General features: G+C 36.0%; 2 protein-coding genes across 8 annotated transcripts; one reads left to right on the plus strand and one right to left on the minus strand.

Moving 5' to 3' along the window:
- Positions 1 to 392: 392 nt before the first annotated feature.
- Positions 393 to 4,634, plus strand: LOC140817076 (uncharacterized). Of its 3 annotated transcripts, none has more exons than XM_073176644.1 (9): positions 393 to 520; positions 773 to 1,021; positions 1,308 to 1,581; positions 1,877 to 2,027; positions 2,284 to 2,506; positions 2,596 to 2,687; positions 3,169 to 3,304; positions 3,895 to 4,226; positions 4,371 to 4,634. In XM_073176644.1, exons 1-9 carry the CDS (start codon positions 480 to 482, stop codon positions 4,619 to 4,621), a joined length of 1,749 nt encoding a protein of 582 aa, XP_073032745.1. In that variant the 5' UTR covers positions 393 to 479; the 3' UTR covers positions 4,622 to 4,634. The 3 variants fall into 3 exon arrangements, with proteins under 3 accessions (XP_073032745.1, XP_073032746.1, XP_073032744.1); XM_073176645.1 differs by having other exon boundaries at positions 414 to 484; XM_073176643.1 differs by having other exon boundaries at positions 416 to 520; positions 752 to 1,021.
- An 18,309-nt stretch (positions 4,635 to 22,943) lies between these two features.
- On the minus strand, positions 22,944 to 26,441 carry LOC140817163 (protein ABIL3-like). Of its 5 annotated transcripts, none has more exons than XM_073176795.1 (10): positions 25,944 to 26,441; positions 25,251 to 25,397; positions 24,846 to 24,928; positions 24,585 to 24,735; positions 24,224 to 24,323; positions 24,014 to 24,106; positions 23,884 to 23,926; positions 23,739 to 23,794; positions 23,509 to 23,657; positions 22,944 to 23,249 (listed from the first exon to the last, which is right to left on the minus strand). In XM_073176795.1, exons 2-10 carry the CDS (start codon positions 25,350 to 25,352, stop codon positions 23,079 to 23,081), a joined length of 948 nt encoding a protein of 315 aa, XP_073032896.1. In that variant the 5' UTR covers positions 25,353 to 25,397; positions 25,944 to 26,441; the 3' UTR covers positions 22,944 to 23,078. The 5 variants fall into 5 exon arrangements, with proteins under 5 accessions (XP_073032896.1, XP_073032894.1, XP_073032895.1 ...); XM_073176793.1 differs by having other exon boundaries at positions 25,837 to 26,441; XM_073176794.1 differs by having other exon boundaries at positions 26,033 to 26,440.
- Between the last annotated feature and the right edge of the window lie 1,411 nt (positions 26,442 to 27,852).

Consider the following 27,852-nt stretch of genomic DNA (forward strand, 5'->3'; position numbering starts at 1 on the left):
TATTAACTTAGTTTTGAAAAACGTGAATGATTTTCTTAATCTGTGTAAAATATAAACAAACATAAATAGTTGAAGAAGAGACGTAAATATTAAAAAACTTTCAAAGCAATTATTCAAGTTCCTGAATTCATTTAATTAGTTGAGAGCATATCTAAAATAGTGTATAAACCCAAATAAATGACCTTATATTATTTCATTCATTATATCTTTTTTAAATTCAAATAATATTTTACACAAAAAATGAGCTAGCATGAATAAATTTTTTGGAATATAGTAAATAATAATTAATATAATATAAATATAAAAAAATATAAGTCTACCACCAGACAGATTTTTGTCCATATTGGGCCAGTTCTCACCCAAAGCCCAATATTTAGGCAAAGCCCAATAAAGTTCCACTCTAGATGGAGTCGACCAACTCTATCTGTCCACCGCTTCATTCACCCGCATAAACTCAGAGTAATCTCTGCTTTGCTGCCATGGCGTACGTCTTCTCCGCCTCAACCTCCGTCATTCTTGGGTAAAGGCGTACACGTGTGAACCGCTCAATTGTTGCATCGTTTTGGGTTTAATTGTTCATTTTTCGATAATCATTATATAATTATCAAATTTAATGTTTCATAGAGTTGTATGTTAACTTTCTGTGGAAAAAAATGGTTCCACGAGTAGTTGAACTGGTTTGATTTTTTGTGGAGAGTATGCCATGTACTGGTTTAGAATATGTTGATGCTTTATGCTGATATTTTATTAGTCCTTGTGTTATTTTCTTCAGAGTGAATCAAATGTTTCTGAACTCTGAGTTGGACCCACTTCAACGGCAGAAAGTTTTTGTGTATTCTTTCACGCACACTAGTGTTCCGTTTCCAAAATCCAGTGTCAAGCTTTATATGGTGCCATTTAAATTGTTTCCTGGGCTGCGCATGTCAAGAAGCTGTGCCATGGATAAATCATTGGTGTTTGGTGAAGAGCACCCTAAAAATCTACTGATATATGGTGTTTTGGGTCCTACAAAATCCCAAAGGTACAATTGTGATTTAAACAAAATTAGTCCGTAATTTGGAAGAAGAAGTTATTTAGTAGTTAAATTTTCATTTTATATGCTTTGGCTTTTTAACTGTTGGTGACTTGGTGTTGGTGGCATCTATCTAAATTGTGAAAGTTGTATGTTGATTCGAAAGGGCCATGGCCATGATTGGACCATAAGTAGATACTAGCTTCTCAGCAGCTGTGTAATATATGAAACTTTATATCTATTACTCTCTTATAGGTTCCTTTCCATACTTGCATGTTTTCATTCTTCTTAATAGGTTTAAAATGCTGGATGACTCCGAATTTAACTCACCGGGCAGCACAAATGATCTTGAAAAGCAGCTTCAGGATTTCTTTAGTGATGTTAAGGCTATGATAAAAATGGGAAAGGAAGAGGACGCTGTAGATTTACTTCAGGCAAATTATGAAGCTGTTAAGGCACAAGTCGATTCAGGGGATCAAGGTATTGAAGAAGCTGCTCTTCTTGATGTAATAGCCTTGGGGTACATGGCCCTTGGAGACTTGAGAACTGTTGGGTCCCTGATGAATTTGGTAATGTACATGGTTGTTGCATTTTTGGAACAGTATCTCAACGTTGTTTCTTAAATTTTTTGTTACCTGTGATATCCGTATTCTTTAACACCCTTTATGATCATAATACAAAAACTGTTATTTATAGGTTCATATTAATTCTTGATATAAGTTAAGAGAGGGATATCTGTTTCGCGCGGAGATTTGTATGATAGGATGAGACATAAATCTTTTCTTTCTAGGAATTCAATTAATTGTTTATTGCATACACACAGTTTATCATGTTGACTTGGGGCTCTGTTCTATGTGATTCAAGCTGTACAAGATTGTCAATGGATTGAAAGACGAGGAGCTGCTCCTTGATTCAATACTCGTGCATATGGGAAGTATGCACGAAAAGTTGGAAAATTTTGAGAAGTCTATTTATTTCTACAGAAGATCCCTGGAAATTATGGAAAGAAAATTTGGTAGGTTTGACATTTTATTTTATACGTGACCATTCCATTGTTGAAGATGAACTTGTGCTTTCGCGTGTGTTTTTGTGCATGCATAATATTTGTTTTCTTAGCGCCTTTCAATAGGATATGGCTGTTCTGTTTTATCATCATCCAATTTTTAATTTTCCGGCCGTGAATTCTAGTTGCTGCTTTTCTTTAGTCTGCAAAATTTTCTTAATGATCTGTTGAAAGTTCCATCCGTTTAGGTTCACTTTTTACTCTACAGGACTTAACAATTCATTACTTTGCACACCATTGTTGGGAATGGCAAGAGCTCTGGGTTCTGATGGAAGAGCCACTGAGGCGATAAAAACATACGAGCGTGTTATTATGGTATTGGAATCTAGCAGGGGTGAGGAGGGTGAGGAATTGGCAGTGCCTCTATGTGCTTTGGGTAATCTTCTAATAAAGGAGGGGAAAGCATCGGATGCTGAGTATCCTTTCAATAGGTAACTACAGCTTCTTAGATGTACAGCTTTGTTACCTAAAAAGCTCTTGAGCTGATTTATTCACCATTACTTTCTTCCCATCGTCTCAGAGTTTTAAAAATATTTACGAAGTCATATGGAGAAAAAGATGGAAGAGTTGGAATGGCTATGTGTTCTTTAGCCCAAGTGAAATGCGCAAAAGGTAAATTTATCAGTTACTCTATTCGTTTTACACAAGCACTGAATTTGTAAAGAAAAGCAATGTGCTCGTCCAAATGATGTGCTCTTCCAATAAAAGTTTCAGATGAAGAATTGCACAATGATGTCTCTACTATCTAGTAGTATTTGCTATCCTTTATGGCCATATAATAAACTATTCAAGTAATACAGTCGAACTCGATTCAAGCTGTGCATGAAGACAAATTTGTTTGTTGTACCAAAATATGGGATCCAAGAGATTCGAGTGAAAATTGCAATCAATTTTTTTGTTTTGATTTTTAACTTTACACGTGATTGCTCAGACAAAACTTGATCCAGTTAGATTCAATGCAGTACTTCATGTTGTGGCACCACTAAGTACTTTGTAAAAGAGTTCCTGAATCTTTAAAGCTCGGAGTCGTGATAAGGTTGTCCTACCTTTTCGTTGTACTCTTTCTTTAGCTTGTTGTATGGGTATTCTGCAGGAGAAGTGAATGATGCCATTGATTTATACAAGACTGCCATTAATATACTCAATGAATCACAATACATGGCACTGGATGACAAAGCCCTGGAGAAGATGAGAATCGACTTGGCTGAATTACTCCATGCTGTAGGAAGGTAAGAATGTGCTATGACTTGTGCATGTAGTTTGATTATTTATCTTAGAGCCTCCTATAAAGCTATTATAGTGGTCCATCACTTCATTTGCATATCTGCATCTGTTCACAGGCTTTTCCTCGTTTATCTTGTGCCTTTTGATTTGAGTACCAATGGCAGAGTAGGAGGGTTATTACTTGATATGTGTCTTCCTGTAAGTTAGATGGCTTAAGGGCTGTCCTTAATAACAGTGAACTTTTATTTATTTGCTTTTTGAACTAAGTTTCTTCTCTTAGCATGAGATTATCTGTTGGGCCCTGCTAGGACTTCTAAAATCACAGCTTAATGGATCCTTCCTATAGATTCACCTTTTTTCTTTTGATTGGTACCTGTAGAATCAACTTGTTTTGATGACAGTTGGATAATGTTACATCATGTCAAGCGGCTCTAAATGTTGTTTACATGTGGAGAATTATCAACGTTTTCCTGCTTATTTTAACAAGTACAAGGAGAAGCTCAAATAGAATAAACGATCTAGCTTGTGTTGCCTGTTGCTCAAAAGTGAAGCCTTTTTGGTTTTCACTATCCTGAACATGCTTTTTTGCTCTCAGACAACAAGAAGGTCGTGCACTGCTAGAAGAATGCTTGTTAATATCTGAGAGATTTAATGGAAAAGAACATCCTAGCTTAGTGCCCCACCTTGTAAATCTTGCAACCTCCTATTCACGCTCGAAAAGCTTCGCCGAAGCAGAGCGCTTGCTGAGGATAAGTTTACAAATATTAGGGAAGAATGCACCCCCAGACGATCCATCCATCACCTTTCCTATGTTAAATCTTGCAGTAGTTCTCTTCAATCTACACCGTGATGAAGAAGCTGAAAGACTTGCCATGGATGTTCTACACTTTCGCGAGAAGGTGTTTGGTAAAGAATCTATACCAGTTGGTAAGTGTATATTGCCTGATTGTTTGTGTTTGTTCCTCCTTTCGCCCTTAACACGATATAATTCTATCATATCAACTCTTTTAGTAATCTTGATCGCAATTGATTCTGTTTTTGACATTTTTGTTCCATTTACTGATGCCGCAGGTGAGGCTTTGGACTGTTTGGTGTCTATTCAATCCCGACTAGATAAGGACAATAGTGAGTCGGTGGAGCTGCTCAAGAGGCTTCTAAAAATTCAGGAGAAAGCGTTTGGCCCAGAAAGCATGGAGGTTATCGAAACGCTCAAAAGAATTGTACATTTCTTAAACAAAATGGGGTTGGAAAACGAGAAAAATCCTCTGCAGAATAGATTGTCAGTTCTAAGAAACAAACACAAACAGAAGATTATGTATTAGCATCCCTTTCTTACGTTGTTTCTGTTGGTCCCGCAGTTGGAATTTCGAGACGAGTAGAAAAATCGAATTGAGGCAGCAATGAAAATGTGAAGTATCACGAAATAAGTAATAGATGGATGCATGCGCAAATGTACTCATAAGCAATAAAGGCTGGCTTGCAAGCCAATTTACCAAACTAAGGTGTTTTTCGTCTAGTCGATCATCAAGATCTAACCTCGCATGTATAGGATTATTTCCGAGATTTCCAAATTTTTCGACCGGTTCATTTGGGTGAGGATAACAAGACTTAGAGACAGCATTCAAGGATGAATAATATGCATCGGCTGAGTCACTGACAGTAACCGCGGTAGGACAGATGGAACGAGTGCCAGTAACCACGGTAAGACATACAGAAGATAAAGCAGAAGAAAGGGGTAGTAGACACCCCAAATACCAGTAAACATCTCATAGCAAACAATCTTATAGCTAAACATTACAGAAACAATTGTTTTCGTGCGCAAAATATATTACACGGATTCACAGTTTCAACAAAATCAACTGTACTAGCACAGAATATCTGGCTTACAGCCTCCAAATCAAACTAAAGTACATGAAAAAAAAGAAATTTGATATGCTCTTCTCGTGTCATCATGCACCAGTCGGGGATGCATGCATGGTTTGAAAATTTATAGTTCCCGAAACCCATCGTGATTGAGAGCATCCATCGCTTTTATTCTCTCTCCCGGATTGCAAACCAAAAGCTTGCTCAGTAAATCAATGCCCAGTTTAGAAAGCATTGACAAATCCCTGCTCAACAGATTGTGGCTGCTCTACCAACTTCAATCTGCTTCCAGGAAGGCTCGAAAATCCCGGCCAGATAATATCATTTAGGGTGCTGCAAGTATCTTCTGATGCTGACTGATCTCGGAATTCCCTTTGGAAATCAGTTCTTCAAGAAACAGTTCGGTCATGATGCAACCGACCGGTCATATATCGACATCGCATGAGTATTTCTCTAACACAAGTAGCAGCTCCGTTGTCCTTAATTATGCCATAAAGTCGCGACACGGGAAGAGTAAGAATTGAATGTCCTTTCAAAGTGTCGTGACAATCCGAAATCGCAGATCTGTCAATTGACCCTTGTCATTCATAAGGATGTTGGAAGGCTTCAAGTCCCTGTGGGTTATCTCGTTTTCAGGAAGAAAGTTGACACCCTCAATCAATTGTTTCATCAACTTAAGTATTTTATTTTTTTATTATTATTTTTTGCTAAAATGATAATATCAATTTAAGATTTTATCTTTCTAGATTATGAAATCTAGCTTGATTTATTTATAGGCGATAAGATTTTGATTGATTTAATAATATTTTTATCTTCAAGATATTTTATCCTTGTTAAAAAGAGTTTTATATCTAATGAAAATCTTATTTCTATATTTTCTATGACTCTTTTATAGAATGTATCTAGGTCAAGCCTGTGATATATATACATTTAGGGTGGACAGTCGTTGGGTGGGCTTTTCAGAGAGTTGGATATAGTTGGAGGGAGTTCGAGAGAAGAAAGTCATTTTCGTGGGAGCTTTTCGTATGTGCCTTTTTGTGAGGCTTGAGAGAGGTCGGCTGAGGAGTTCCTGCATAGAAGAAAAATACGAGAGTCGAGGCTATTTTGACGAGAAGCTTTTGTGTGATCAGTTGATCACTTTGTGCAGCTGCTGAAGTTTTTCGTGTGATTGGTTGACCACTTTGCGTAGCTGCTGAAGCTTTTCTGAACTTGCACAAGTTCAGTATTGAAGACTTTCGTGCGAAAAATTGGGGTGATTGATTCAGAGATTTACCGTGTCGCTGATTGGTGTTGACGACACTCAAGAACAACACCGCGTGAAGTGTTTGGTGAAGAGTGGTTTCGTATGGTTTTAATTAATATAAATTTTTTGTTTCATGCATCTAGTATTTACTTTGAGTGTTTGATGCATGTTAATTCCTTGGAGTGTCAAAGAATTTAGTTTTGTTATACTCACTAATATTGTTTTGGTGTAAACGATTTACATAATTTTTCTAGTGAATTTTTGGCCATGAGACATTGCACAAGTATTCGTACTTGTGTATAATTTAAATCTGGTGATTATTTATTTAAATTTACGTGTGTGTTAAATAATCAATTTCCGTTGCATGTTGTGTGCTCATGTTGAGAACACCAGAGCACAACACTAACTTCTGATACACATAATATATTTATTTTCTGTACGTTTATGAGCAACATTCCTTTCAGGATCGTTGTATTAAACACCGGTAGAATTCATTTTGCCCCGAAAAATTTTTGGACAGAAAAGAAAAACGAAAAAGAGGGGTAGCTCACTCAAGAATGAGACTAATGGGGTAGTGTGGAAGCGTCTTCTCTTTTGAGTTTGACATAGTTAGGTGTAGTCAACTTTCGTGGAGAGTTGAGTGTAGGGCTAGGATCGGGTAGGGACCCGTCCCGTAACCCCCTAACCCGATCCCCGTCTCGATAAGAATTGGGAATAAAAAAAGATTCCCGATCCAGTACTTGAAAAATATCGGGACCCGAATGTTTGGGATCGGGTCGGGAAGGGAAACAAAATCCCGATAAATTTTTTTTAAAAAAATTCGGAACCTGAAACTATGAAACCACATGCCTTATGATGTGAAACTAGCATAAGAGATTGAGTAGAGATGTGGCTTCCTTTCCCAATTCTTGGATTACACTTCTAACCCTTTAAAAATGTTATGGTTCCAATGGATTCACACATGAAAACGTGCAACAAAAACCAGAACACTTTTGTAACCAAATGCCGAAATTGTATGTTCAAATTAAAATGTAACAGGAATGTTCAATCTGAAAATTATCTACCATCTATCAAACTACTATTTCCATTCTGAGAAAGCACTCACTGGTTGAGAAACATCAAACATCTGTCCAAACCGACATTCAAATATTAAAGCAAGAAAGAAATGTATCCATATGCAACTTTCGCCTCCTAACAAAATCATTCATCCAAACTTTCACGAGGATGGAACTTTTAGTCCCACAGGTTTCCAGCAAGAGTGTGTTCCGAACAATCATTCATCTAAAAGTTGATGAAAGAAAATGACAAAATCAGAATTCAATTGATACCACTAAATGTAACGCTTTTGACCGATTTTTATAAATAACACAGCGGAAATTATAAATTTTACTTAGAGGGAAGAAAGATTAAAAATTTCTTGACATAAAATATTTACAATCAAAAATATATACATGATCAATCAAGTGTTGCATCAAAATACAAAATATCATTATTGATCATGTCAAAATGCTAGCAAAATATCTTCTTCCTTCTATCTCTTGTATGCATATGACCCCGGCTCCAATCAACGTCCTGGCTCATCGCTCTTATCTGTATCATATGAAATAACTGAAATGGGATATAAAATTCAGTAAGTGAAACTCTAACATAACAATGGATACATATCATACTCTGTAAAACATGAATTTGAAATCATTAAATACCATCCAACTCTTGAAACATGAATAATATAGTAGAACATGAACATAACGATGATATTTCTCTTTTCTTTGATGGATTGACATTTAAATAGTATCTCTGTCTCTGTACCTATATCCCATCGATATAAATCGATTACTCTGTTGGGATATAAGTCTATGATCGTTGATCAACTAATTGCATGCAATCTCTTACTATCTCTTTATCAATCCAATAAATCAATTTGAACTCTCTCTTTGGCATTAAATCAAAAACTTTGAATACACTATTCTTTTGTATTCCCTTTTACACAATTGAGACATACAATTGCCTCTAATATACAACAAAGTATATCAATACATAATATTAATCAAATTGAAGGGAATATCATGTAAACCCATTGAAATACAATACATATACTTTCATGTGAGCACAAGGAAATGAATTCCACTCACAACCAATAAGAATCTTGATTCTAATCTCTTGATACAATTCCTACAACAATAAATCATGAATTGCACCATCAACAACCCAATAACAAACAACCATACCATAAAATCCATAAAATCAACACAATAATGAATCCCATAATTTCTCCAACACCATAATCCAAGAATAACCAAACCCACAAGCTTACCTTAGCTCCTTGAATCCAAAAAAAACCTTGTTCTCACTTCAATAATCCAACAATAAGCTTGAATAAAAGGAAGAAAAGAGAGAAATTGAGAACCCTAGCTTTTCCTTGAGGTGAATAACCGAGAAGAGTGGAGAGGAATGAGGGAAATAAGAGAAAAGTGAAGTCTCCACCGATTTTATACCTTAAAACACCAAAAACACGATTTTAAAAATCGTTGGCCGCCCGGGCGAACATCTTTGTCCGCCTGGGCTATGAGCAAACAACATACACACTTTGATTCTTTAGCATCATGTTTTTAAAGTCAAGATGACTTCATAACATATCATGCCAATCTAAATATAAAAATGTATCCAAGCAAAAAAAAATTAGATTCTTACCGTTAATCCATTATTCTTCCACCACGAGACCTTTGGAGCTTACACTTGAGGGATGCATTACTTTGTTGTGTGCATGAGGGTACCTACAAACAACATATATTATATAAACATAATCTAAAAATATTTAATACAAATATATATCAAGCACCAACCTTTTTTTAAAAAAGAAATATACCAAGCACCTACTTACCATTACACAAAACTATAAATATATACCAAGCATGAACTTACTTCGCTCCAACTTACTGAGCCACATTCTTCTCCATGAACATCAATGACTAAATAAAATAGATAATAAAATCATGTGAGCATTTTCACAATTGCAAATAGGTGATCGATAATAGAACATAAACATCCATCCACTAGTGCACACAAGTGCTTCATAAAAGTACTAAAAAATTTAAGTAAACATAATTTAAGTATTCATAAAAAGTGCTAAAAAATTAAATATTTACTTGTGACCACTTCTTCACAATCTTTATAAAAATTTAATTCTTCTCCTGTCGGTTCTTTGTATAAGTTATTTTCTTCACTCTAAGCCAATCACTAGTGCACACAAGTGCTTCCACCATTTTTGGGATGCAATGATGCCCTAAATGGATCCACAACCCTCCTCCCAAGGCTAAAAGCGTTCTCACTAGCAATAGTAGATGAAGGGATTGCAAAAATATCCTTGGCAATTTTTGAAAATACTGGAATCTTGTTGTATTCCCTTTCCACAACTCCAAAACATCAAAGCTTGAGCTCCATTTCACAAAAGGATCCGACAAGTACTTGTCCACTTCATTAGTTATCTCTTCTTGATTTTGAGATTTTATTACTTGTGACATTTTCAGATGATAGTTCAATTTAACGGGATCATTCTTAGAAATTTCCATCAACTCTCTGTCAACGTCACCATCATCAATCTCGTTAAAAGTATCAAAAGGTGAATTGCCTTTATATGCATGATACAAATCCATTAGACAATTCTTTAAACCATCAACAAATGATTGTATTTTAGTGGCATCCAATTTCATATCCCCCAAATGTACTGCAATCATTTGAAGTTTATAACGAGGATCTAGAATATGACCTAGGAAAATAAGCTTGTTCACCTTCTCAAGATCACCCCAATACTTCTTGAACTTACTTTCCATTCTCATATCTATTTCTTGCAATGAAGGATCTATGATGTCAAGCATTGTCTCGTTAATGACGGTCCCCATTGAAACTATTTCCTCCCAAATCAAAGTTGATGTAGTTGTCTTGCTAGCACTAAGTCGCAATGTAGTATCATAAAACCTCTTGAGAAAATTGACAAAGACTTGTGCTGTTTTCCAATCCTTTTCGTTGGGAGGCCCCAATCTCTTTTTCTTCTCCGAGCCATCAATCTCCTCAAAATATTCAGAAAATTGTGCATTCTCTGTCATCCTTCCAAACACTTTCTTAAACTTGTATGCAACAGAAAGCATTTTATAGGTGGAATTCCATCTTGTAGGCACATCCATTGGAACGATTGATATTTTATCCATCTTCAATAAGATAGCACACTCCCTAAATTGGTCCAACTTTCCCCAGAAGAGTGAATATATTTCACACAGTTTCTAATGGACTCAACTGACTCATTAAGAAACTTCAATCCACTCTTGACAATTAAATTTATAATATGACAACAACATCTCAAATGCAAGTATTTACCATCAAATAACAGAGTGCCCATTTCTTTTAGTCTTTTTCCCATGTACTCCACTGCTTTATCATTCGCGCTAGCATTATCAACTGTTATAGTAATAACTTTATCTATCCCCCAATCACTCAAACACGTCTCTAAAACTTTGTCAATGTCAAATCCTCTGAGAGATGTGATCTTGGCTGCTCATCTAAAAATATTTGAAGTAAAACTGCTCGTCCGGAGGCTGACCTCTACGGATTCGGTCTAGTAAAGAAGACTGGGCTGTCAAATTAGACAGCTTAGGAGCTCTGTCCTTAGGATAAACATCTAGACCAAACTTTTGAATCTCTGACTGAAGAGGTCTCTGCACTGACAGCTGTGCTACGACTGTGACCTTTCTGCTCAAGGTATCTGCCACAACATTAGCTTTCCCTAGATGGTAGCTAATTTCACAATCGTAGTCTTTTACCAACTCTAACCACCGTCTTTGTCTCATATTAAGTTATTTCTGTCAGAAAAAATATTTTAGGTTCCTGTGATTAGTGAATATCTGTCATTTCTCGCCGTACAAATAATGTCTCCATATCTTCAATGCAAAGACAACGACAGCTAACTTGAGATCGTGATTCGGGTAGTTCTTCTCGTGCACCTTCAACTTTCTGGAAGCATAATCTATAACTTGACCGTGCTGCATAAATACTACGCCTAACTCGAGCTTAGAAGCATCGGTGTACAACACAAAATTGCCTTGCCCTGCTGGCATGGCTAACACTTGCGATGAGATAAGAGCTTGCTTCAAAGTATCAAAGCTCTTTTGGCAATCATCGCTCCACACAAACTTAGCATTCTTCTTAGTCAATCAAGTGAGTGGCACTGGAATCGAGGAAAACCCCATGAATACATTTACTGTAGTAGCCTGCTAAGTCTAGGAAACTGCGGATCTCTGAAGCATTCTTCGGCTCAACCCATTCCTTAACTACTGCCACATTAGCTGGATTCACCTCAATGCCACTGCTAGATATTATATGACCCAAAAACGCTACTTTCTCCAATCAGAATTCACACTTACTGAATTTACAAACAACTTGCGACTCTGCAAGACTTGCCAAACTGTACCCAAATGCTGACTGTGCTCCTCATGGCTCTTCGAGTATATAAGAATGTCATCAATGAACACTATGACGAACTGATCTAAGTAAGGATTAAATAATTGATTCATGAGGTCCATAAAAATCGCTGGAGCATTCGTCAGTCCAAACGGCATCATTAAGAACTCGTAATGCCCATATCTGGTTCTGAAGGCTATCTTATGAACATCTGCATCTTTTACCTTGAACTGATGATACCCAGATCGTAGATCTATCTTAGAGAACAATGTAGCTCCCTGCAACTGGTTGAACAAGTCTTCGATCCTTGGTAGTAGGTATTTGTTCTTGATAGTTACCTTCTTCAGTTCTCGGTAATCAATGCACAACCTCATTCTCCCATCTTTATTCTTTACGAAGAATACTGGTGCGCCCCATGGTGAGAAACTAGGGCGGATGAATTCTTTGTCTAAAAGCTCCTGAATTTGCAGTTTGAACTCTAACATCTCAGATGGAGTTAGACGGTATAATGCCTTAGAGATTGGCACTGTAATACCCCGAAAATTTAAAAGTCCACGAAAACCACATGCATGCAATTATTAAATTCTCCTGTATTGTAATTAAATGTTTTAATTGCATTAATTAATGTTTAAAATATATTTTTCTACATGGTTGCATTAATATATATTTTTAAAGGTTATTCGAGTTGCAATCGAGGAACGGAGACCGATGGCTGAAAAATAGAAAATAATTTTTATTAAATAACTGTTTTTAATTATTTAAAAATATGGGTGATGCTTTTTATTATTTTTGAAAATAAGAGGTTTTGAGGTGATTTTATACGTCGGGACGTAAATTTTATCGGTGTTGGTTTTTCAACGAAAATGCGAACGTTTTCGCAACCTGGCTAATAAATTCACAAACTTATTGTACCAAAATTATTTTTATTATTTTAATTAAGTCCTAATTAAGACTAATGGGCCTAATTATCTTTTCATGGGCCTAAGCTTGTTTGAAGAGTTAATTTAAGTATTTAAAGTACTAAATCCTACCCCATAACCTATTCTACACGCCCCACACCCCTAGAGTTTTAAAACTCTTCCCCACCAGCAGCAAATACACGTGCACACCCACAAATTTAGAGGAGAAAAATCGAGGAAGCCTTGAGGAAAACTTGTAGCCAAAGTCTCGCCATCGTTCTTCAATTCGTCAATGAGAATTCGTGCGTAAAATACGCAAAGGCACGCCATATTCTCCTTTTACTCATCCATCACACCATAGTATTTATTTAATTATGTTATGCGTGTAAAATAATGGTGTTCGATTATTTTACGGTATGTCACGTATTTTCAAAGTTTTATCGATTTTACGCTTGTTTTGAAATCGTTTTTGAAATCAACGGACACGCTGCCATGACATGATAAAATATGAATAAAACATGATCAAAACATGATAAAATTGAAGGGAATATCAAGCTGGAACCGTGGGAATTAATAACGAAATGAACAGTAGGATTTTACCATGAAAGGGCCGTGAGTATTTTTGTGTTTTATGGGCTTGTGTGGTTCAAGTGTCTCATCCCTTTTTCATGGTGCTTGGGGGCTGGCCAGGGCTGGTTGGGGGCTTGGCCAGGGTCAGGTTCGAAGGCTAGGTAGGGTCCTAGGGCGGCTAGGGGTCACGGTAGTGGCTAGGGAAGAGTCCTAGTGAACTAGGACTCTCCCCCATGCACGGTTCTGTGCGCAGCAGGGAAGTGGGCTTGCGGCTGGCCTAAGGGCGAGCCAGGGTGGTCCATCAAGGTCCAAGGGAGATGGTCAAGGGTTGGGGCAGGGGCTGGAGTGGCTGGGCTCGACGTAGCTTGAGCCATAAGCAGAAAGCGTGAGGATGGTAGCAAGTGGAACGAGCGCAGGGATGTTGTCTTGGTTCAGAAGCTTTGTGCGTGGGTTCCAGGGTAAGGTCTGGTATGGGTATGGTATGGGCGTGGTCCAGGGATGGTGAGGGTCGTGTGGGCTCGATGGTGGCTAAGCTGGAAGTGTCCTAGTTGGGTTAGGATTCCAAGAAGTGCAAGGAAGTTCATACACATACACGTGCAGAATTGGTGCTTCGTTCCAGCAAGTTTTGAGCGGTCCAGGGCCGGGTTTTTGGGCTGGGCTTGCACAGTAGGGTCCCTAGACGGGTTGGCTAGGTTTTGGCTCGAGGTGGCTCGGGCGTGGCTCGAGTAAATTGGGAGATGGCTCGGTGTGTTCGTCGGTGTGTCAAAAATGAAAATTTAGGAACTAAAATTGAATCCAAGGGTCCACGGGGGTGTCTCATGACTTGGAAGGGTAGAATAAATCTTAAGAATGCTATGTTTAAAGTTTGGGATCAAAATAACGAGTTTTGGATTTATTCGGAATTTAATCGCCGCACGAAACGCTAATTAACGAGTTAATTGAAACACCTAGTTTTAAGCTTAATAAAATTATGAAAAATTAGATTTAAGCTTAAATAATTATTATAAGTCTAAGTTTTTAATTTGGGAATTTTATATTAAGGTTTGGTTTAATTCGGGATTAAAACACATTAATACGTCATATTTAAAGAATAAGTTAAAAGTACTTGATTTAAGCTAAATAAAAATATGAGAAAATTCTCATGTGAGCTTAAATAATTATTTGGGACATGTTAGAGTCAATGGAATTAAGAAAAAAATCAAAAATGTGAAATTTTACATCCAGGGGTAAAACAGTCTTTTTACACCTAAAAAATTAGTAAACGTCATGGCAGTGTCCTAAATGCTATTTTCTATGCTAATATGATATGATTTAAATATGGACATTTAAAAGACATGTTGCATGCTTGGTTTCAAAATAAAAATGATATTATATGCATGTTTTTATTAAGTGATGATAACATGTTGAAGGACGTGAATGGATTGTGACTACTACAATATGTTGGAAATATCGTGAGGGTTATGGTCCCAGTGGGAGCCCGACGATCGTGTTTCCGTTGATACGAATACGAATACGATGATATGATTGGAGATGTCGTGAGGGGAGAAGGCCCCAGAGGGAGCCCATTTATGGGAAAAGGCCCCAGAGGGAGCCCTGACGATCGTATTTCCAATGACACGAATATGTTAATACGTAGGCCAAGGCCCAGTTGACCGATGAGAGTGTTGCTGGTGTCCCCGCCGCCCAGTACTGTGGTTTTCTTTAGATGAATCCATCGCCCAATACATTTAAGAATACGAGTCACAATCACGATCTGAATTCAACAAACACGAACATGAACATGAATATGAACATGAATATGGACACGAATATGGATATGAATATGAATATGTTTATGTTTATATGAAAACGTTTTTATGAAAATGTTTTTATGCATCATGAAAATGTTTACGAAAATGTTTATGTTTATGCATCTTCATGAAAATGATATTTTAAGTACAAATATTTTTCACTGTTATATGTTAACTGTATTACGTATTATTCGTTAGCAAGAATATGACGTGTTGAGTCTTTAGACTCACTAGGTGTGATTGATGCAGGTGGTATTGATTATGAATATGATAATGGAGGTTTTGATGGTTGATCTGACTGGACTGAAGGTGCACATAACCTGAGGACCAACGCTAGTTTTCCGCACTAGTTATGATTTATGATTTTGAGTTATGTTAAAGATATTTTTTACGACAATTTATTATGAGTGGCTTTTGAGAGGTTATAGTATGGGCTATATTTTTCAAATGTTAGTTGGTTGATTTATTTTAAAATAATGTCAAAAATATTTTATGCTTGTGTATGCAATTCGGCCGATGTTATGTGAGGTTTTAAAAAAAAAAAAATTCAGACCTTTTTAAGAAAACTAATAAGCAGACGCTTCAGGCACAGTGCCTGGCACAAGGTTGATGGCAAACTCCACCTGTCTCTCTGGTGGAAGGCCCGTGACATCATCCGGAAAAATGTCAGGAAAATCTCTGACTACTGGTACATCAGATATTGACGGAGTGGGTACGTCAGGTGCGGAAATAATGTTGGCCAAGAAAGCCTGACACCCCTTGTGAATAAGTCTCTAGCCTGCATACAGGAGATCATGCGAGGGAAACTCCTCCATCTATCTGGCTCAAAGAGAAACTGCTCGATGCCCAACGGTTTTACCAATACTGACATTTTCTGAAAGTCAATAAGAACTATGTTCTTCGTCAGCCAGTCAGATCGACATACACTAAGTGGCCCTGCAATTCAAGATCGATGTCTCTGACCACGCTAGTATCTGATAACTCTTACCTTGACGTGAGTGTCACTGAGTAGCTCACGTCGAGTCCAATAGACTGGACGTCTAGATGATTAGCGAACATTTCCAAAATAAAAGAGTGAGCGGCCCCGGAATCTATCAAGGCCTTCGTGGCTACTCTCTTTATGAAAATATTTCCTGAGAGACGTTAGCACAACACATAAAACTTATATCCCAAATGCGAAACTTATCCTCAAGCATAGTAGAAAATCTCTACACAAGTCACCAAAAATAACAGCTAGCACACTAATAATTCAAAATTAGATTTGAAACATGCATAGCAAAATAATACGGTGCTGAATCAATTAAGTTATCAGTCAACAGGGTCGTGTCTGGGTTCGCCTCCTCTGCCTGCATTGCGAACACTATACCCTGGGTCGGCTTCCTCCACTGTGGCCAGTCCTTCAGCATATGATCGCTGGCTCCGCATTTGAAGCATTTGCTTGATCCCTATAACCACTGTCCCGGATGCTGGCGGTGGCACTTCGGGCATACTAGGTACTCACCAGTCTTCTGTGGAGTGGATTGACTTCTATCGCTGAGATTCGATATAGAGAGGGCCAAAGTCTGCGAATAGGAACGTACCGCCACCCCGAGCGGGAGAGTAGGTTGGAGATTTGTTACGTTCTTATTCAAACCGAGATCCCTAGATTAGAGATGAGTCGAGTCTGAGATGATAAGTCACTAGTTTGATTTACAGTTTTATATCGATTCATGTTTTTCAGATTATGATATATGTTATTGATATCTGTTTCATGCTTTTATATATGTTATATGATTGCATGTACACTTTGTTTATACTGCGAATGTATTTCTCACCGGAGTTATCCGGCTGTTGTTGTGTTTGTATGTGTGCATGACATCAGGTGGACATGATCAGGGTTGAGAAGATGATGAGAGATTACAAGTTAGCATGGAGATCCGGGCCCATAAGTAGAATAGGCTTCAACACTTGACATATAGTAGTTGAACCCTAGTTTGATTTAATGTAATTGTACAAGAATTATACTTTTATGTTGATGTTTATATCAGACTGATTATATTATGTTCCGCACTTGTATTTTTAAAAAAAATTTAGACCCAGTTTATCAAATTGATCCAATTATTCCAAGAACGATTAAGAAATGAATTAGCGTCCGGGTCACCACACTAACACTGATGCGCTCTCCCACTACAGTCTGGCGTCTCATGTCAGTAGAAATGTGGCACACCTGACCTTGTTTTCATCATGCAGCTCCATAAACGCAGAAATTAACTCGATGGACTTAATTCATCCCTCAGCTATCATCGGGTCAGTAGTCCCCGAGAATTCCTTTGGATCCATTCTCCTAAACCTCTCATAAACCGCTTCTGGTCTGCGCCTCGCCCTTGTGTCTATTGTAGCAATGTTCCCCGCAAACTGTGCGAAGAACTGAGTCATCCCTGCTAGCATCTGGGCCAGCATATCTGGCGGTGTACAAAGAGGAGTGGTCCTCTCCCCATCCTTATGCTCTCTATCCTCATCCCTTGCTCCACGGGCAACCATACGCCTAGGAGGCATACTGTTCCAACATTTACCCAACACGTAAACCAACATGAATGAACATAATATTAATGTCAAAAGATGCACATAATTTGAACTTAGACATGTTCATGTTGAAATCATGACTTGATGCTTACTACGTAGAAGAATTTAAAACTTTAAAAATTACAAACTTGAGGTGTGACTTCGTGAGCTTCTCGCAATTGGCAGTAGGCAGAACCCTTTACAAGAACACCGCTCTGATACCAACTGTAACATATATATTTTGAACTACTTGAAATTTGCGGAAAATAATTTTTTTTTTAAATAAATAATAATCTTTCAAATTGCGATAAAGATAAACTGCTCGTCTAAAAATATTTGAAGTAAAACAATTACAAACAAAGTTTGCAAAAAGGTGATCGTTTAAACATTGTAAACAAACTCATGAAAATCAGAGTATTTGAATCAACATGCATAAGTTCTTAAAAACGTAGACGATCCTCGGGTTTAGCCTCCTGCGTAGACCGAGCCAGCTCATTGGTCCCTACCCCTCGTCTCCTCATACTCGTCCTTACCTGCATCGATCAAGTCTAGTGAGTCTAAAGACTTAACACATATAAACTGGAAATAACAAGTAATACATAATAAAACCACATGCGTCTTTAAAGTAGAACGTATATACTTAAACATGAATGTACTTGCAAAAACATAGACGTGCCATCATATCGTAAAAAATTTCATAAACATCCTTGCATCATACATAATTGGACATATATAACATCATCATTTTTCGTAGATATATGTTTCAAAGAAAGTTACCCATATATAAATACGTCTGATCAGACTAAACCACAGTACTGGGCTGGTAGAGATGTACATTACCGCATACATGAGATATCCGGTCATGCTTTGCCGGGTGGATTGGTCTCTGGTCATGCTTTACGATTAGACGAAATCCTTTTAGTGGAGAAGAAATGTAAGGACTGTGTATCGTATTATCGTAAATTGATGAGATTTTCATGTTATTAGAGAAAATATGTGTTGATAATGAATGGTTGTAGTAGGACTTGAATTGTATTTGAAGAATATGATAAACCACAATAGAGAAGTAACACATGTTATGGTTTTTAGCATAATTATCTGAGTATTAGTTGAAATGAAATGAAAGCCAAGACATAGATCTACAACTTTCATGTTGACCACTTTTGCTAATTCGACACCTACATTCCAGACAGAACATGGTGCGCTAGGGCGCCATTGTTTGACTTCCCCAGTGCGGCAATATCAAAGCATTGTTAGACATTTCGGAAAGAACAGGGCGTGCTAGGGCGCGACTTCTTTACTGCCCCAGTGCGGCGAGATAAACTTTCGATGGGCAGAACTCGGCACGCTAGGGCGCAAGTTCTTGACCGCCCCAGCGTAGATGCCTCAGATTTAAATTGATAAGAATTAATTGTTTCTTCAGTTCATGCACAGCTTCAGAAAGAAAAACGAAGAAACCGAATTCTATCTTACGAATCTATCTCAAAACGTTGTCGAAACTCAAAACAAATACATATTTGGAATCCTCGCGTCGAGATAGTTCTTTTGAGATAAGTTTTTTTTTTGTTTCAGCACCTTTATTTATTGAATTGCTAGAATAACATGTATTTGAAGTTGATTTCAATATACGCGATAGAATAAACGACAAAAAACTAATTTTCAAAGTCGGAATTGAATTATATTATGATTTCAATTTGATATGAATTTTCTAAGTTTCAAAAGATAATTGAAACTTGAAACATAGATTTGAGATGAATTTATTGATTGAAATGAATATGTTAATGATGTAGATTGATTATCTGTACTGAAATCCTAAAGCTACATTGAACTGGAAATAAAGAATTGAGGTATGTTGCGATCGAGTAACATACGGAAGGTATTTGTATCATATGATATATGTTTGATTGATTTGACGGAGAATATGGGTCTATATGCCTTCTTTGTTGAATTTATGTCGCATCTATGACATTCATGATTTGATATCGATGTATGAAAGACATATTTTGTTAACACGCATCATTTTATTCATATATCGATACATGGCATGCACGTTGAGATATGATCCTTGGCTACCTTGATATCATTGGATTTGATTATGGGGTTTGTGAGCACGATGCTATGTTTGGCATTATGTGGTCCCTAAAACATTGTTATTCGTGGCTTCTTTGATTGATTGATTGATTGAGATTTGGGATTTGACAACATTTTGCCGACGCTATCATACGATTATCCCTTATACTTGATTGAGGCCGGTGTGCCAGCTCGAGCATTGATTTGATAGCGATTTGATTGGTTCTGATACATGCTCAGTGGATGAGCATTTGACCCGATATCTTCACGATATACATGCATTGCATATCATATATCATTGTGTAGATACATGTTGTATATATTATGGTTGTTCCATACGAAGCTACTGCTCACCCCTAAGGGTGCTATTGTTGTCTTTGTGTGTGGACAATGGCAGATACTCCAGGTTATTAGGAGACCGGAGATGGTACTTCTGGAGGGAGTCACAGCTGAGTTGATGTTTAGTGGTCTATCCCAGTGTATATATGTATCTATATACCGAACATGTCCCAAGGATATGAGTCAGTGTATGTAGTTGATTATGATTATGTGTGGGCATATTTTATGATGTGATATGTTTAGATGAGACTTTATTATATACTATTTTGAGTATTATAATTAAATTTGACACATTTTGGGCTCATTATAAAGAAAACTTTCACTTGTTTTCTGCTGTTATTAATTAACACTAATCAAATTGTGTTGTAATAACGATTAGGAGTTAAAGGACCCACACCCGGTGCATTCAGTTCATTAATAATGCTACTGACCTATTCATCAAACTTATTCATCGATTCACCATATTTCCTTCTGATGTTGTCGAATTTCTGTACAGCAACCGAAAGTTTATTTTCCTTAGTATGCTCATTGCCTTCACAGAACTGGATGAGTTTCTCCCAATTTTTTTTGACAGATTTACACATCTTTATTTTGCTAAATGTATTCTTATCCAAAGTCTTGTATAGTATGTCTCGGCAACATTACCCAAGTTGGCTTTTCTCTTGTCTCCACTTTTCTACTCATCACGTGGTTTCTCAATACGATGAGGTGCTCTATCAGTTAGAGCAACAATAGTATTTGCTTTCATTATTTTCATTGGTCCATCAGTTATGACGTACCACAAGTCATCATCTTGTGCAGCTAAGTGAGTCTGCATTCTAATCTTCCAATCATCAAATTCTTATCTGGAAAACATAGGAATTTTGTTGAAGAAAGACATAATTATTATATATATGTAATTGGAAGTATTAAAAAAAAAAAAAAGATTTAACCGCTCTGATACCACTTGTTAGGATCGATTAACTCAGGTAAAGTGTTTAGAAAGGGGTTAAATAAACACTTAGATTTTTTGAGTCTTTTTCGAATGTGAGTCAGTTTTTTGTGGAACTGATTGTATGTCCATATATCAGTTAACTAAAAATAGTGCGGAAATAAACTGAGAAGTAGATTTGAATATTTTGGCTTGAATACTGTAAAAATTGAAGTTTTGAAAGATAGTTATGAAATAATAAACAAGAAAAAAAATATAAGGATTTTTCTGGATGTTCAGAGACATTAAATGCTCTCACGTCACCCCTTATATCTCAAGGATAGGTTTTTACTAAAAGTCTATGATTAATACAACAAGATGTAATAAGTCACTTCAACTTGGACTTAAACACTGCCAAATTGAAACTTTTAGCTTCTCTTAAACTTATCAGTAAATAACTGACGAAGTAATTTAAATACACTAGCACAACTGATCTCAAAATATCAAATACAATAATATAGTGTGCTTACTGAATTGCTCAAATAGTAGCCTGATTGCTACGTATAAATAATTGAAGTGTGAGCTTGAATTTGCTATTTTAAAACTGGAAGTAAGCTTTAAAATGAATCGCAACTAACTTGACAATTGAGTGTTCTTGAGTAGTTGTGTAACGAGGTATCAGACTGATGTGTGCCGACTGATTTTCTCAAGTACGGGATGTCGGTTTGTCTACTGGAATTCAAACTGCAACTGATGAGGTGGCCAACTGGTCAGGAGTCAAGCTGGTCGATTGATCGGTTAAGTTGGTCTATATTGGTAATTAGTTTTAACTGATGTTCTTTCAGTTTGAAAGCTCTGGTAGCTTCTGTTTGAGTATTTCAGTTTTGATATACCAGTTCTGCGAATATCACATTCAGTTATAATCTTTATTTCTAGTATTGATCAGTTGTTAATCTTCGAATCTTTTCTGTTCATCAATTTTGAGACTTATTAATGGTTTGAGTACTTTAGTTTATCAACTCCAGTTCTACTTAATCCATTTCATTTTGATAAGTCTTTTTCAGTTATATGATCATTTCTGTGCTTTTAGTTTGATCACTGTCTAGTTTTGGCCTTCAGTTTGGTTTCTGATTGGTTTGTCAAACTCATAAACTTACAATTTCTCAACAATTTGAGTCGGAGGTTGTAAAAACAGAGTACGAAAGATTGAAATTGTGATTTATCCATGCATGTAAATATATTTTTAGCTATTAATTCATTGTATATAATAAGACTGTTATTTAATGCTTAATTTTTGGTTTTACGGCTAAGGTTTTCCGTGACGTTCTTTGTAAAATAAATTTTATGTTAAATAGTGCAAAAATATACAGGTTTTATAGAATGAACTTGAAAACTAAATTCCAACTGAAACTATAGTATTTTTTGCCTGACAATCACTTGCATTTATATATGTATCCGTGTAATTATATGACTTTTTTTTCGATTACGATGTTTATCGAATATGAAATCGAATCTTATAAATACAGCATCCCGCCTTTTTTTTTACTACCCAAGGTTTCGATACATTTTCGAAATCAAGAAATCTCTACTGAGGTGTTATTCGAGAACAATTAACAGATCTAGATTTACTAATCGTTCTAGATAATTAATTGGTAGAATGGAAATAACTAGGAAAAAAAGACCCACAGAAAATGAATGGAATGCAACCTCTAAAAAATATTATAGGTTTTTCGGAAAAAAATATAATCACTATTTTTAAATATTGCAAATACTTCATCGTTACGAAGAATTCTGATCAGTTACATTTCCTGCATTCATCTCTCTCTTTTTTACTGTATTCCGATCTCCGCTCGTAACTTGCTGTCACTTGACAAATTATAAATAGTGATTTTGAATTAATAATCAACCAATATGTAACAAATAATTCACAGTTATATAGGTGCAAGAAAATAATTCAAAAACAAGATGTGAAACTGAAACCTAGACAAGAAAACAAAATGACAGCTCTCTTTTAACCAGAGACTCAAGAAAGCTGTGAAAAATGGAGAAGTGCAGTGTAAATGGCGTTCCTGCATATTTTCATCTATATGGCTCATATTTGCATCAATATTCATTTAAGTAAGTATACAACATTTCGTCTTTCTTGGGCTTGCTTCGACTAAGCAACGCCTTGAGAAGTCGTATACTCTTGCCACGAAGCTGTTCACCATCTTTGGCGCTTCTGTTTCCAACATGCAAATGCATTGAAGCAGATTTCCGAGGTTCAGATATAGACTGCAATGTTCAGACAACAGTGTGTTAGAAACTATTTTTGTCAGCAATTCGAGTCAATAATTAGCAAACGAGACAATAAATCTAACTTTTAAGATGGTCCTCGTGCGTAAATCAGAGACCGAGGAACATATGGGAGGAGCTAATGCCAAATAAATACACAGTATGGTGCTGGGTTATTAAGGGCTTGCGGGTTGCGCACCTAGGGATTATTAACAATAATTTTATTTTATTACTAGATGATAGAAGAATCTAATACTACCATTTGTCTTCCGAGAGAAGGGGTTGGGATAGTTGTCCGGCTACGATTTGGGGTGCTTGGACGTGAACATTTCGGAGATGTGGTATTGCTCGAGTGGGAATTAGGACGTACAAAAGGAAACCGGGGAGGAGATGCTGTCCGATGTTCTGCTATCATCGAGCAAACACATAATCAACACATCATAAAACTTAAATTCTGAAAAAATAGCCAGGTTTTTTTTTATCTGTTACCCAAATTTATATTTGGCATGTTGCTAGAGAATGAAGAGTTTCTAGAGCGCCCTTTGCTGCAACAGGTGATAGCATAAGTTTCATTGCTTGGTAGCTCCAAACATACAGAATTTGATTAGAAATAACTCGGTGGCATAAAACTCACCTGACCGTTGATGGAGCATCATTCTCTTTGGTTGTAGCTCGAGCTGCATGGTGATTTGCTCACAAGAAAAGTGGTTAAAATAGAAATGCATCAACACTAAAACGAAACCAAAGCCATTTAGGTACAGTACCATTCCTAAAATTATTCCAGTCATCTCCAACATTCAGGCTGCATTCTGGGTTTCTTATATTAGCTTGAACAGCTCCATTTATCGTCTCGCCCACTATAACGATAATATTGAAACTTTTAAGGCAAAATATATAAAATTTATATCTATAATTGTAAATCGACTAAAATAATAATATATAATTACAATAACATTATCCATGAGTTTGTAGACCTGGTAAAATGTATCGCTTGTGATACTTTGGAGTCTTAATCATTAGTGACTGCTGCGACAGACCTTCAAGATCGATGTAATACTGGCACCTCCGCAATCTCTTAAACACCACAAAGGAACAATCAGGAATCAATACAAACATCCAAAGGCTGTGTATATTTCTGTTTCTAAACATATTTGGTCAGAGTTGACGCGCAAGGAGGTGCTACCTCTATATCATCTATTGCAGCAATCTCTGAGTATATCTATAATTCTATGGACTACCAAATGAATACTAATAAATGTTTTATTCATGACTATATTCTTACTTACTCGACCACATTCATGAAATGATCTGGAAACACAGGAATAGCAAGATTACCTGCTCCATGCAAGATATATGGAATTCATTTTCAGAAACTTCGTCGACCTTTTCATCCAGCAGATAACTGACCTTAAAGGTGGCATGGCCCAAATGGTCCACCGTATTAACAATTGCATCAACGGCATAATCTTTTAATGTATTCGCCACTCTACATAATTATAAACATTTCAGGATGAAAAAACTTTGAGAAAAAGAATTCTTTGGAGCCAATTAATAAAAATGACATGGAATGGAGTCCCTGTCGTAATCTCGACTCACATTTCCTTTTGGTTGTCATCCATATAAGACAACTCAAAGTATTCAGCAGCTGAATATAATTCTTTGCTAAGATTCTTCAAGTCCTAAAGAAACAAAAATTATATTATATTGACTAATTGAAATTCAGCCAGTTAAAATTTTAAATTGAAGATCCTAAATAAAGATGAAACATAACAAGTCTCTGGTCTTTTAATGCAACTTCATAATCATCAATTTCCCACATTCACTAAATGGTACTTGCTTTATACAAGGACATATTTAATTTTCACCATATACCCCTCAAGTTATCACCGGAACTAATTCACATGGATACAGGAGTAGTACTACTTCTGTAAAGAAGTAATACTGCACAAGGACCACAAACTAGCAGAATATTAAAGAAAACTAACTGAAACAATTAATAACCTCTAAACTATCCGAGAGGATCATGCTTTGCTCCATGGAGACATCATCGTAGCTACATGACTCACGAGGACGCATTGAAGCAGATGCGGTAATTGTTGCCATGAAGTACGAATGACCTATAATGGTAGCCAATATGTGCTAATCGTGCTGCAAAAACATTTCACAAACATGACATAACTACTAAACCATGGCTCAAATCTTAAATCTGGTAAGAAAATGCAAATTTGTGAGCAAGGAGTTCTTGCAAGATGAACAGGAAATGAAACAAATACAGATCCCAATATTCTGAAAAGCATTAACTATCACAAAAACAGACACAAGACCAACTAATTAGTTCATATCACAGAGAAGCAGCATTAACGTACAGGTTAGAGTTTCAGCTGGATTCATAAATTTGAATTAAAAAGAACAAGACAGGAAAACAAATACAAATACAAGAGATTCTAGTGGGAAGACACGTGAAATTAAGAACAATGATGAGCCAGTACGAAGCATTTTCCTGATAACTACATCCATTTCTCTAAGGAACTAGGATTCCCATTAAGAACAATGAAAAAAAAAAGCTAGAAATCTTGCTAACCGTTACATGTACTCTCCCATTGTCAAGTTCCCAGAAGATTATCCATTCACTCATTCGGTAAAAAAGAACATCGGAAACTCCGAGTTCAAAATCAAGAAAAGCAGGAAAAAAACCTAGAGAAAACAAGATTTGGGCTCCAGCTCCATTTTAATGTACACAAGCGTTACAAAGCTTGCTGAGCATTCCTACCAAAAAAACCCACCTTGAAAACTCCAAAAGACTCAACCCTTCGTTTTCTCAACAAAACAACGTACCAACACGGCACGAAACCGTGTCAAAACGATGCTTTCTGTAAAACTATGCCACCCCGCAATTTCTATCCATCAACTTGATCAGTGAGTGTGGGTTTGAAAAAATATGAAAAAAGGACAACCAAAAAGGACCAGTAAACTGATAGTGACCATTATGTTTTGGTACCAAGATTTTGACAACACCCAAATGAAAAACGACAAATTTTTCTGAGTTACTCTTTTCAATCCGTTGGTAGGATGTTGAAAAGATTGGGGAAGAGCAGAAACGGAGACAATAACTTCAGGAAATCGCCTCAAATTGACAAGCAAAATTTCAAGAAATTGAAGGGTTTTTTGTATAATCTTACAAATATCAAGACCGTCACTGGCTTAGGCGTTCTTTCTTAATTTTCATAATTCTCCAATAATTTTAAATTATTAGATTCAAATTAAAATAAAAAATATATATATAATATATATATACTATTATATTAAGTGTGAGGGTTTTAGAATAACTACATTTGAGGAAACCAAAATATTTAATTCCATAATTACCTTTCTTACCATACTTAAAACCTTTTCAAATCACTCCATATTTTAAATAGAAAAAAATCAAAATAAAACTTCTCTTTTAAATCGAACAATTTTTCTAAATCGAAAATAATTTCGTGTTAATTGTTTAGTATTATTTGATCAAATTAAAAATAATAATAACACATGCAATACATGTGCATCTTTTACTAGTATTACATTATGCAGCTGCCAACACGGATAAACATTGGGGACAATGGGTGATTGTCCGTGCTTAAGGGGCGTCTTTTTAAACATTGATAATTATTAAATAGATTATTGTTATTATTATTATTATTTATTAGGTTGTGAAAAGTTACACGATTCATGAATAAATATTTTTGGTAGAGATCGATCGATCTAATCTATACTAACAATGAATAATAATATTTTTTATGGGTCGGATTGAATGGAGATTTATCTCACAAAATCGAATAATAAGACGGTATAATATGAATCTTGGTGAAATAATTATATATATTTCAACCATTATTATTATTATTATTATTATTATTATTATTATTAAATTAAATAGTATGTTAGGCGGTCTTACGTATCTATTTTTATGACACATGTCAACCTGGTGTAGACTTAAAATGAATAGTAACATTTTTAGCATAAAATATAATACTTTTTCATAAATCAAGTAAGATTGATAATTCGCTCGTAAAATTGACTTGTAAAACGATGTCATAATTTATTTAATTTTTTTTTATAAAGGAGTGGAAGATTTATTTAACCACCGACTCACATGAATTAGACTCTACTCCAAGGCTTATCAGGTTTTTGAGCAGCATCCTTTTCTCAAGTAACCGAATGCTTGACAAGTAAAATACATTAGGATATTATTTATTGAGTCAATTTGACCATTTTTTAAGTTAAAGGCTGCATGTTTGACCATTGCTTTATATATTATTAATTATTATTATTATTGTTGTTATTATTATTATATGGAAACTAGTTTTTTTTAAAAAAATAAATTTGCAGAAAAAAAAAAATTGAGTTGAAAATTTAGAACCATTAAAATAATCACGGTAGTCTCCAAGTAGCATTCACTGAAAAATTATTTTGGAACATTTTAGTTTCGGTAATTGAATAATGTTGTTGATCTAAAGAATAATTACATAATCTAACCGAATAGAATTCAATGAAAAAAACTGAACTACGAAGCCTTACTTATTACAAAGCAAGACTAATATAATATAAGAAGGATACTGATAGT

The sequence above is a fragment of the Primulina eburnea genome, chromosome 16 (assembly GCF_022965805.1).
Source record: "Primulina eburnea isolate SZY01 chromosome 16, ASM2296580v1, whole genome shotgun sequence".
Lineage (NCBI taxonomy): Eukaryota > Viridiplantae > Streptophyta > Magnoliopsida > Lamiales > Gesneriaceae > Primulina > Primulina eburnea.